The sequence below is a fragment of the Colletotrichum jinshuiense genome, chromosome 10 (genome assembly GCF_051148585.1).
Source record: "Colletotrichum jinshuiense chromosome 10, complete sequence".
NCBI lineage: Eukaryota > Fungi > Ascomycota > Sordariomycetes > Glomerellales > Glomerellaceae > Colletotrichum > Colletotrichum jinshuiense.
Window position 1 is genome coordinate 1,905,021 of NC_139303.1, and position 12,480 is coordinate 1,917,500.

Consider the following 12,480-nt stretch of genomic DNA (forward strand, 5'->3'; position numbering starts at 1 on the left):
GGAAATTCTAGACTAGACCCGTCTACAAAACAGAGAACCAAGAAACAGTATCTGCAAATTTCAAGTTGGTATATATCACGTTAATTATGTCGTCATTGTACATAGAAAACGGGCGACGTTTTGCAGGCTATGGCTCCAGATACGACTACATGTGAACTGTCTCCATAGATTCAGTTTTTGGCCAAGCAACTGTGGAATGGCTCTGCAGTACAAGCGCAAAATGCTCATGTTCATGTCCTCCAGGCCCTTTGCGGTTCACCCCGCATTCTATCAAGCACTGTAGTTCGATACGTGCAGGACTATCGGCCCTTTACCCAGGTGATTTGCGTAGTGTTCGCTATCCAAGTAAGTTTAAGGAGGGGCAAAGTCGAGGTAGACCGGAATAAACTGAGCCTGATTAGCTTAAGGTCAAAGTATTACCATATCGGCTCAAGATGCAGCGGAGGATATGGGGTGACATGTGGAGAACCTGGGGAAACCCCGCAAAGTTGGCATTGGTCGCATGGATTTTTCCAACTGAACGGGGCTGATGGGCATGAATACGCGTTCTTGCTTGGACGAGAGTGGACAAAAACACACCAAATACGCGGATAGGAGACACCTACCTCTATACAAGGGTCAAGAACTAGTCCAACCAGAAACCTGGGGATCGATCTCCCCGATATCCTGTATTTTGTGATTCCCATAGCTTTGGGGTATCTGACCAGATGCCTGTATAATGCTTGTGACATTGGGTTATGGACGGCGACCAAACCTCAGCAAATAAAATGATAGTCCTGCTCAGTACAGTGCTACTTTTTCTGGGCTTGATGTTTTTACGGGAGTTGCGCTCTGGCAGTTACTGTATCACATCAAGCCAGTCACTGTATGAATACCCATTATGAAATTTACATCGTAGACAAAGTGGTTCTTGGAGTAGTGTGGGAGAAAACGCAAACAATGCGTGTGGCTCTCTCCTCAAAATGGCACTCAGCCGGAATTCAGCACATTTATCCACCTCCTAGCGTCGACGATCGGCCTGATTATATGAGCCCATCGGCCCGAAAGTTCTGCAATTCCCACAATGTCCTCGCCTATTCGCATCACCTGTCAGACTAGCGGTGATGCAACTGCAAAATTGTGTGGTTGTTAGTTATTGACTGACGCTCTTCCAATCACTGAGCTTCCCGCCATCAATGTGTCAAAGGTATAAAAGCTGCCACTCTAGGCAGCCATACACCCGGAGGCATGATGATTACCGCAACCTCAAACTTGTCAACTCGTTTTTGCTGGTCGCCATCTAGAGCCATGTTGTCCACATTGAGGGCCTCCGTTTTGCTCCTCCTCGGTGCTTACCTTGGATCAGCCACTGATCTTAACTACAGTACTAACAGCGACGGTCCGTGATAGCATAGCCCCCAACATGCAAGGCCCAAAAGAGATCGGTATTTGATAACTGACTTTTCTATCTTCAGGCGCCAGTGACTGGGATGCGGCAGCCGAGTTGGCTGACGCCCTTCTCGCAGAACTGACTCTCAACGAGAAGATCTCCATGATCACAGGTAACTCTTCCGCTGGATCTTGCATCGGAGTCATTGCCCCGGTCCCCCGCCTCGGGTTCAAGGGTATCTGCATGCTTGACGGACCAAGTGCCGTCAACCGCGCCGACCTAGTTAGTGTTTTTCCCTCGGGCATCTCGGCCGCAGCTACATGGGACCGCGACATAATCTACCGTCGTGGTTTCGCACTCGGCGAGGAGTTTAGGGGAAAGGGCGGTCACGTCCTCTTGGGGTGGGTTCATCCCTGGTACGGCATTGAAACATGAACACTGACACCAAGAAGTCCGTCAACGGGTCCGATGGGTCGCCATGCCCTTGGGGGCCGTAATTGGGAGGGGTTCGGCCCGGATCCGTATCTGGCCGGAGTCGCCATCGCAAAGAGCGTCCTGGGCATCCAGGACGCCGGTGTCCAGACTTGCTCGAAGCACTACATCGGTAATGAGCAGGAGACCCAGCGCTCCAGCACCAAACAAAATGACGGATCGAGGGTGGAAGCTATTTCGTCCAACATTGACGACAGAACGATCCATGAGCTCTACCTTTGGCCGTTTGCCAACGCCATCAAGGCAGGCACAACTTCCATCATGTGTGCGTACAACCGCTTCAACCAGACATATTCCTGTGAGAACAGTTTCCTTTTGAAGGAGCTCCTGAGGGACGAGCTCGGCTTCAAGGGGTACGTTGTATCCGACTGGTTCGCCACCCACTCGACCGCAGACTCCGTCAACGCCGGTCTAGACTTGGAGATGCCAGGAATGGTCCCCAATTATCCCGGTGCTGTTAACTACTTTGGCGACAATGTACTGGACGCCGTGAACAATGGCACCGTCTCGGAGGCCAGAATCGACGAAATGGTTCGCAACATCTTGACACCATATTACTTTCTCGGCCAAGACGCCGAAGACTACCCAACCCCCGATCCAGCTATCAGGTTCGTCACCATGTTCCAGGAGGTTGGTCTCAAAGTTGCCAAGGAAGGGGGCTACATTCCTGACGATTTCGTCTTCAAACACGGCCGCGACGTCAGAGGAGACCACGCCAAGCTCATCCGCGAAGCCGGAGCCGCGGGCACTGTCCTCTTGAAGAACACCAATAGCACCTTGCCCCTGGGCAAACCCAAAATCATTGGCGTCTTCGGCAACGATGCAGCTGAGATGACTAACAGCTTATACCGACCCAGCGAGGCACCCGACGGCGTCAACACGGGCACCATGATCATCGGCGGCGGCTCCGGTACCGGCCGTCCATCCTACATCGTCTCCCCGCTCAGCGCTATCACGGCCAGGGCCCAGGAGACAGGCGCCGAGGTGATCTACGTCACAAACAACGATGTCCTCGCGAGGGGCGACTTTCGGGGCGTCTACCCCCCGCCTGAGATCTGCCTCGTCTTCCAGCAGACATTTGCCAGCGAGAGCTTCGACCGCACTGCTTTCGAGCTCGACGGCAACTCCACAGCCGTGGTCAACAACGTCGCCGATTTCTGTGGCAACACGATCGTCATCACACACTCTGGCGGCGTCAACACCATGCCCTGGGCCAACCACACCAAGATCGGTGCCATCCTGGCGGCGCATTACCCGGGCCAGGAAAGCGGCAACTCCATCGTGGACCTGCTCTGGGGGGACGTGGCACCTTCAGGACGTCTGCCGTACACCATTCCCCTCAATGAGGAGGATGCCGGTCCGTCAATCACCAACCTCACGGGCCCGGTCTCGGACCCTCTGGCCTGGCAAGCCGATTTCACCGAAGGCCAGCTCATTGACTACCGCCACCACGACGCGCTCGGTATTGAGCCACTTTATGAGTTCGGCTTCGGCCTGACATACACGACGTTTGCCATCGAAGAGGGTCTAATCTCGGTCAGCTTGGTCGCTTCTTGCAAGAACACGTCGATCACCGCTCGGCCCGACGCTGCTATTCAGGTCCAGCCAGGGGGGCATCCACAACTGTGGGAGGACGTCGTCGTCGTCAGGACAAAGGTCGCAAACACGGGGGGTCGGGACGGCTACGCGGTTCCCCAGCTGTACGTTTCCTTCCCGGACAGCGCGCCCGCGGGCACCCCGCGGAAGGTGCTCAGGGGGTTTGAGAAAGTGCAGGTGGAGGTGGGAGGTTCTGTCGAGGTGGAGTTCCGGTTGATGCGGAGGGATGTCAGCTACTGGGACACCTCGGCGCAGACTTGGGTCATTCCGAACGGCGATTTCACGTTCCGGGTGGGCTTTAGCTCCAGAGATCTCTCGGCAGAGAAGGTCTTCTCAGTGCTCAGCGGGAATTGAGGCGTGTCGAACACACAGGCCGCATTATCTTACCGAAACCTCTTCCATTGGTTCCCCTGTTTTCTGTTAGTAAATCTAATTATGCAGATCGAGTTTTTTATACTGTTCAGTGAGAGACTTTGAAGGTAGTGTGGTAGTGTCAGCCGGCGTGGTGTCTGTCGGCTGTGGCGACAGTGAACATGGTTGGGATGACAAGCAGTGAGTTGTTGGCGATTCTGGTGATGTGTTGGGCAATTTTGAGGCTTACTCTCTGAACTTTCACTTTCTTCTCATTCTTTTCTCCTTCCGTAATCAATTCAGAATCACGCACACCCACCGACGACGATGGCGGCTGCACTTGCCGCTCTAGAGTCGTCTCGTCCGCATCATGGCATTCCGTCACTCTCCGTGAGGTATAGTTCCACCCTGCTGGTTCGCAACTCGCTGCCAGAGAGATGGTCCCCTTGTCGTGCTCAAAATCAAGAATATCAAGCCGAGGTACAAAGGCTGATATAGTGCGGGGCCTGTCGACCATGACACCAACCCAGTTTGGCGTTTCTGGAATGGATTTGGGGTTTTACGACAGTGACCCTTATAGCCTGCCATATTTTTATTGAGCCCGCAGAGTCCGGACCTTTTGTTTGCGATTCACAGATCCCGGTGTCGTTAGTTCACAGCCTGAAGGCAAGACTCAAGCCCAAGGTACCTTCACAAGACAAGGCGGCTACGTAGGGGTGCCCAATAGCCCAAAGGTATCCAGTTGAGACGATGCGAAAACAAGCCTCGGCTCCCGACCAGGAAGGTGACTAAGAAAACGGGTCCAGCCCACTGTGTCCAGATATGATCCGTGGCATCTCATTCTGACCTTTGTGTATTTCGCTAGCGCCAACAACATGTTGCTTCACGCAGGGGTTCTTCAGCCGGATTCTTCGGCCGAGCAGATGCAGAGGCCCTGCATATATTATTGGCTTGTTGATGGACGATAGGTTTCCCCAATATTGAACTCCAGCCTCCACCATATGGAATCAGATCCGACTGGCTAATACACGCGGTAAAGTGGGCAGAGGAGGTCTTATTAGCAAGCGTCGGAACTCCGGCACGGAGCCACCACGAAGCCGTCGCGGAGGAACACCCTCAATACAGAACCTGACCTGCCGGATCTTGTTACGTCCAAGGTTTTATCAAGCCTTTGGCAAGCTTTTATCAGTTCTTGGCATCCCGGGATGTGGCCAATTGGGCATTTGGTAAAGAAACCTGGGACCTTGGATAGAAACCAACAGCAAAGTGGAGTTGACTGGACACGAGACGGCATGCAACCTGTTGCAGCGCAAAAGTGGCAATTGATTTGCATGGAAACCGTATCACGTAAATGAGCCATGATATGTGGATGGTGACTCCAAATGATTCTCAGTCAAGCTCTTCGAAACCATCTTGCTATGCATCAATCCCGCTCGCCCTTCCTTGACCTACGAATCTCTACTTGCTCATCACATTTTTCCGGTGTCGCTGTCAAGGCCACGACTTTATGATGGTTTTCAATGTGAACAACGCCGGCTTTGAACGTCGGCTCTCTGTGGTTCGGCAAATCTTCCACGACCGCGGGCTTCAGGTGGGTGATTGGTATTGCCATGCATCATCTTCTCTCTCTCACTAACTGGGCAATTTTTCCAACCTGCCGGCAGGCCTCCGTCATCTCGACCCTGGCCTATGACGAAGAGTACGCATATCCCTTCAATAACTTCCTGTTCAAAGTAGAGCTGGCGACGCCGGCCTTCGCCGCATCATTCCCGGGGACTCAACCCGGCACGTGCAAAGCTCCGCCCGAGGGCGTCTCCACGCTAGTTATCAAACTTAGCAACCTCGCGGCCCACGACGTGAACAATGCCAACCGCGTAGCCAATGACGTGGCTTCACAGCACCTCGCTCGTGAGTCCATGGCAAAGGCCGGGCTCGCGCCACTGGTACCGGATGTCTACGCCTGGGCGCCTGCCACGTCTACTGACCGGGTAGACGAGAAGGGGTTCGGGTGGATCATGTCGGAGTTCCGGAGCGGCGTTGATCTGGGCCCGGAGTTCTCCTCTCTCAACGTGGAGAGTCAGAAGCATGTCTTGGAGCAGATGGCTGCCGTTCTTGGGGCCATGCAAGCGGCAGACCTGCCGGAAGGCGTCACCAAGTTTGGCGGCGGACTCAAGTTCGACTCGAACGGCAACATTGTGAGCGGAGAGTCGCCATCAATGCAAGATGTGAGACCCGCTGGCTCATACGCGGAGTGGAGGATAGAAAAGCTGCGTTTCCAGCTCAAACGAGCCGTTGAAAGCCCAGTTGTCCAGGGCTGGAAAAGCAATGGCGTTGCCACCAGGATCGAAAAGTTCCTCGCCAGCGGCGGCCCGGAGAAAGTGCTTAGTGTTGTTGACGTGCACCGAAAGTGCCTGACACACGGAGACTTGAGTATGTATTCTGGTCCTGGGCCTAGTCGGCGTCAAACTAATCCCTCGTAGCCATTTACAACATGCTCTTTGACAAGAAGGCCGAGAAAGTCACAGCAGTTCTGGACTTTGACTTCGCATCCGTCTCACACCCCTTTGAGGAGTTCATCTCCATGTCCTTCAGCCACACCGGCGGAAATATCGGCGACGACGACACCGCGATCAACCGGGCGATTCTCTCAGGCGACTTCACCACGCCACCGGCAGACCTAGATGAGGAATCTGCCAAGGAGTGGAAGCTTGCCAAGGCGTGGAATACGGTATTGCAAGAGAGTGTCGCTCTTGCGCCGAGCCAGATCGAGGGCGTCAACCAGATCCGTAACCTTATGCGGTTGCAGAGGTTCCTGTGTCCGTACCGGCTAAGCAGCGCGTCAGCGCTCAAGGAACTGGACGACGAGAAGAGGGCCGAGCTGCGGGAAAAGGCGGAAGCAGACCTAGTAGGGTGGCTTGAGAAGCACGGGTATTAAGCAGAACAAGATACGAAGAACGTTGCACTCTGACCTTGAGGGGAGAACCAACTTGCAGCAGCGGGATCGAGGCAAGTTGATCAGAGCAGGGACGCCATTGTCAGGGTAAAGGGTCACGAGTAGAGTGAATAGGTATACGGGGCGTAGGCGCAAAAGATTTAGTGCAAAGTGGTAGTACTAATATTCAAGAATAAAAAACTAGTCTCAGAAAAAGTATGCCAAAGCATTGCGGATTGGCAAAAGAGGGTCGAGGGCTGGACTTGGCATCTAATGCAAGAACCGTAGATGTTGCATTTCAAGCTTCGCAATGTCGTCAATTCCATCAATCTTGTTAGTTTTATCTGCATTCGACTTGGCGGAAATTCTTGACCAGCAAGAATGGACACGGCTCAGCGCAAAAGCTCGCAAGGCATAGCAAAGGTAGAACCGTGGCGTAGCATTTGGAAAGGAACATCCCTTTTTCAACGACTGGTAAAATAGTAGAGGCTGTAGCCAAAAGAAAAATGTTAATATTAGCGTAGAGATAATAGAGCTGCTTCTGGGCAAGCGCATGGGCAAGATCTATATCACAGAAGACGTCATCAAGGCTGCTGCCCCAACTGCGACTTACAGGCATATCGTTGGCTTTCTTTTAACACGACATCGCGCCAAAACCATGAAAATCCATCACATCACAGGTATGCTTCACAGCTACCGCTTGTGGCCATTGAGAGCCTTTGCCATTTCGGTGATAGCAACTGACTGTGAGACGTCTAACGCAAACCTGTTGCGGTGGATGTAATTAGACGAACGTGGCCGTCAATATGGCAAACAAATAGGGCGCGACTTGAGCAGACAATTGCAGGCACAGCCACCACCCTCTCCCTTACGTGGATTGTTTGCTCCGATGATCAATGGAAACGAGGCCATAAAATGCACCACTGCATCGACCTTCGCGACCGACGTCTACATGTTTCTCATACTTTCACAAAATCCACACGCAACCAAAAATGCTGCTCGGTAGCCCCATGTTACGAATACAGAATGGTAAAATCCCTCTACGCTTTTTGAAACCTGCCTACAGATGAATCGAAGAGGTTTGGAATAATGATATTGGCGTAGTCTAAGAGAAACGAGGCCCGTGGCGACACCCCGGCCCCGGCGCGGCCGCGACTCGTCGACTATTCCGACAGCGAAAGCGAGGCCGACGACCCGCCGAACCCGGAGCCGCAAACCGAGAACGAGCTCGCCCGGATCGTCATCGAGCTGCAGCGCCAATACACCAAGGAAGTGGAGGAGCTCGAGGCGCGCCAGGAGGAGACGAGGCGCGAGTTGCGCGAGTGGAGAGAAAACGTGGAGGAGAGGCTGCAGATGCAGGTCAGCGTCATGTCCTCGATCATCAAGGTGTGTCTCCCGTTTTGTTTAGGGGTGTTACGGAAATGTCTACGATCAGCAGGGTCTGGAGCGGCTTCGAAATCAATGGCTCCCTGGCATGGTATTGATGCAAGAGTCACAGCAAGTGTTTGGCGTGGATGTCGCGGAGCCGGGTACCCGGGCGCTTTTGCAGCTAGCACGGGATGCCGGCTGCGAAGCGGACGCACCGGTCCTACCGTCGCCGTCTCCGACACCTTCTCTGCCAGTAGTTATGCACTCGTCACCTTCGCCAAGGAGCGGGGTTCCGACGTTCTCGCCGTCGCCGGTTCTAGCCCGAGAGATTCAGCCACGGCCCTTGGTCCCGGGTGAGGGAAGCGCACTCACAGCGACCCCTGTAGCGAGGTTGTCGCCGTCGGTGAAGCGGAGCACCGGCAAGAAGGCACCCCGGCCGAGAGCCAACGGACCAAGTCGTCAACGGCCCCAGGGGAAGAGCCGCGAACAGGCATGTCCCGACGACGGCTGCTCCCCCGCTCCCGCCGAGGCCGAACCTACTCCGCACCAGAACCTACCCGTCCAAGGACTGACGAACCCCTACGACGACCCCAAGTACTTCAGCCCCCTCACCGTCGTCGGCGAGGACGGGACCGAGCGGCCCATCTTCAGGTTCCTCGGGCACCCGGACACCGTGGAGGAGCAGTGGGCCGAGTACCGGTACGGCCTCAACGGGCAGCCGCCGGTGGAGCAGCTCGAGGGCCTGTACCGGGCCAAGTGGCGCAACGGGGCGTACGGGCGGTCCTGGTTCACGCGGCGCAAGGCGTTCTGGGACCGGATGAAGGGCATGCTGGCCGAGGGGCGGACGGAGGCCGAGGCGCTGGGCGTCATGAGGCGGCTTGCCGGGGGCAGCGTGCCGACTCTGGTGGCGCGGCTCTGCAGGGAGCGGGTCGGGAGCGGCGCTTCCCGCGGGGCCGGGCGCAAGCGCGGGAGGGGCGAAGGCGCCGGCGAGGAGGAGGTGGAGGAGGCTATTGGCAGCGGATCGGAGAGCGGGGGCGGGGCCGTCCGGTCGCGTCTGCTTAAGTCGCGGCGGGAGATGCTGATGATCTTTGCGGGAGGGATGGACCAAGATGACAAATGTGAGCCCGAGATACATCCTGGGGCGGAAGCCGATGGACTACGCGCGGGTTGATGTCGCTGTGGAGCTAGACCAGGGAACTTGAAGCAGCTTGTACATCATCTTGGTCCAGCGTACGGGAGGGCGTGTAACCCTTTCGGACCAGTAGCTGGCTTCGATTTGCCATGCATGCGGGGACATTTCCTGAAGCTGCCTCGCTGGACTGTTTTCGCGAGCGGCTGGGGCGAGATGCAGAGACTCGATATGCGATGTCGCAGCAACAAATGACTCGTCGACTGGAGGGAGGTGAGGGAAATGTCTCGGAGAGTCCCCTGGGCCTTGGCGTCTGGCGCCGGAGGTTGGGCACGGAGGACCGGGGGGTCGCCGGCGACGAATACGGCAGGCAGGTGACTGACCTGCTCGGATAAGCTCCCGAGTTGGGGTTCTAGGCTAGGCAGCGGTTCATCCGTAGAATGCGCATTCTACTTCAACAAGAGTGCGTGGCAAAGGCAGACCGACGGAAAAATACACAGTTGGCCACACCCCATGCACACACTCACACGGACACACACACACATATGGGAGGCTGGGGCCGGCCTCGCGCGAAGCATCCTGAGTGGCCGTCGCTTCGCTATCACCCAGCCTGCTGACAGCGCGAGCGAGGGCTGTTTCCGGGTGCGCGATTGGCCCAGGCTGACACACCGCGCAAGTGCGAAATCGGCCGTGGTGAGGGTTCCGTTCGCGCGGCGAAATGCCAGCCGGCAACGCCAATGCCAATGCCTTTTGTCGCCTAAGCGCGGGGAAGGGGAAGGGAGAGGGATATCTGGCCACATACATCGTCCCAGGCTGCAACAAAGGAGAAGGCGGACGGGGGGACACTCGCGACGAGGGGCCGGGCAGGGGAGCAACAGAAAACAAGCTTCTGTCGAGGAAGCAGCTGGTCCCAAGTTTCACAGCGGGACTCGCATGGGCTGCGACGCAACAAAGACAATACACGGCCAATGACCATCAGACGGCGGGACGGCTCCGTCGCAGCGAACCCGAAGGGGGATGTGGATGATGATGATGATAATGATGGGGGGTCGCAGTCGTCCCGGCTATACAACGCGTGACGCGAGAAATAGAGTAAAAGTTCACGGGCGGTTGTCGCCATGAGGCGAATCCAGACGGGCGGAGAGCTGCGGGCACTAAAGCAAGCAATCGCAATCGAGCAAGAACACCCTCCTGCCGCTCGGCCTGGGGTAGGCTGCTGGAGGGGGGGTAGTTTGGGCGTGGGATCCCTGTTTGGGAAATGTCCGCTGGTGCCCGCTGGTGCCCGGAAAGTGGTGTGATCTTTGGGGTCGTGGTGTTGGCAGCGGATGCTGGGGAGCCCCTGTTGGACAACGTTCGCGACGAGAGGGTATTGTAGTGTGCGCTAGAGTGGGAGTGGGAGTGTCAACTTGGAGAGCGGTGTCAGGCAGGCGGTCCGTCATCGAGGCGGGAGCAAGCCGATTCGGGCGAGGGCTGCCTTGGGAAAGGCGCGTGCATGTGGTGAGTTGAGTGAATATGAGAGTGTGAGAGCTTAAGCCCAAGGTTTGGTGGCTGTCAGCACACGTGAGCATTCCAGGCCAGGCCAGGTCAGGCCAGTGAAGTGAATGGCCAGATTATGACATAAGCAGAGAGGCCAACCAACACGCCAACACTGGCACCAACACACACACGGCAGCAGAGAGAGGGACGAGGACAAACAAATGCGCAAACAAGGCATTGTAGCGTATTAAACTATCGAGCAGTAGTGTGGTTGTACATAGCAAGTCAAGCCGAGGACAGCAAATGCGGCCAGGGCTGGGCTGGGCCTCGCCTCGCCATGCATGACCCAGGCAAATTGCAAACAAAGTCGTCGATCCGGATCTGCCATGGCGTGATTAATTGGATCATTTCCCCTAATACAGTCGTCCATGCGCCGCCCCCGTTTCCACGCCGCCAGCCCTTCCCGTCGTCGTCAATCTCGCAGCCAGCCAGCGATACCATGCGACGCCATGCCAGATGGTTCATCTCTCGATGCCATCAGCCGCGCCTTGTACTTTACTTGTGGTTGTGTATGTGTAGCAGCCAGGATCAGTAACATTGAGGTGTCGCATGCACCAACTCTCTCAATTACCCACTCACTTGCCCACTCACTCGCCCACTCACTCACTCTCTTACTCTCACTCGATCCCTCATTCCCCCGCAACATGCTACACTGTACCATGTAGTAGCAATGTAATGTATGCGTCTGCAAGATGGGCGGGGTGCTGCCCAACCGGCAACTGCGATTCCCACCTGCGATGCACCTGCAACCATGTGCAACTCGTGCGCGAACCGGTGTGAGGACGCTCGCAATGGAGCTATCCAACAGTGGAAGTTGAAGCTTTTGACGGGCGGCCAGTCATCCGTCACCAGGCAATGAATGGCGCGCCATGTCCCATGTAGTGTATGTACAATGTACCATGTCAGCGTCGCCGGCCAGCCAGGGAAGGGGACGGCCTCAAGGGGGTGTATGGGAAGGGAAGGGGTGGCCTCGGCGCACCGGGTGCCTGCCAATCATCCGCTTGCAGCCCTGCCAGACTTATGGGGCTCCAACGACCCTGTTCCGCCCGTGACGACTCCACTTAATGACCCCCACTTTTTGCTTCTTTTTTTCTTTTCCCTTGCTCTCTCCCTCGTCCTCGTCCTCGCTACAGATAGAGAGCACAGCACTCTTCACTGAGTGAGTGAGTGGGTAAGTGAGCCAGCAGGTGAGAAGTGAGCGAGTGAGTGAAGCGATTGAGTGCCGTGCATCGACCGGCCCTATCCTATGATATGCGCCGTCCATCCACCTCTTCTTAATCAATCTTCACGAGACAACACTGCAACTCTGACTTCATCCAAATTGCTCGAGCTCCCCGATTAGCTGCCACGGCTGCTTCGTCCAGCCAGGAGAGCCGCGAGAGAGAGAATACGGGCATCCGACGACGTCATTCATTCCTGGTATCATGTCTAATAGGCTGTCCCGTCCCCGGGTAGAGCAGCCTGAAATGGACGAAATGGACGAAATGGACGCAGTCTCGCCTCTCTGGCAGCAGAAGCAGACACAGACAGACGTGCTCAGGGCTCGAACGGAATAATTCTTTGCATCTTGCTCGTCCAATCCTTCCAATACTACGGTACTACCAACTACTACTACATACAATACCCGCAACCTGTCATGGACCTCGGTACGTATCTCGCTGCAAACATCTGGACGGCGACAGGGAATGGAAAATTCTAGCCCGGCGC

General features: G+C 55.8%; 2 protein-coding genes across 2 annotated transcripts; both read left to right on the plus strand.

Moving 5' to 3' along the window:
- Positions 1-767: 767 nt before the first annotated feature.
- On the plus strand, positions 768-3,811 carry EsH8_X_000463 (glycosyl hydrolase family 3 N terminal domain-containing protein; the record flags this gene model as incomplete). Its single annotated transcript, XM_083274551.1, has 3 exons — positions 768-783; positions 1,455-1,770; positions 1,822-3,811. The coding sequence occupies 3 exons, from the start codon at positions 768-770 to the stop codon at positions 3,809-3,811; spliced, it is 2,322 nt and encodes a 773-aa protein (XP_083119943.1).
- Positions 3,812-5,315: 1,504 nt separating this feature from the next.
- EsH8_X_000464 (uncharacterized protein) lies at positions 5,316-9,279 on the plus strand (the record flags this gene model as incomplete). The annotated part of the gene is made up of 5 exons (XM_083274552.1): positions 5,316-5,399; positions 5,473-6,238; positions 6,289-6,713; positions 7,845-8,126; positions 8,176-9,279. The coding sequence occupies 5 exons, from the start codon at positions 5,316-5,318 to the stop codon at positions 9,277-9,279; spliced, it is 2,661 nt and encodes an 886-aa protein (XP_083119944.1).
- Between the last annotated feature and the right edge of the window lie 3,201 nt (positions 9,280-12,480).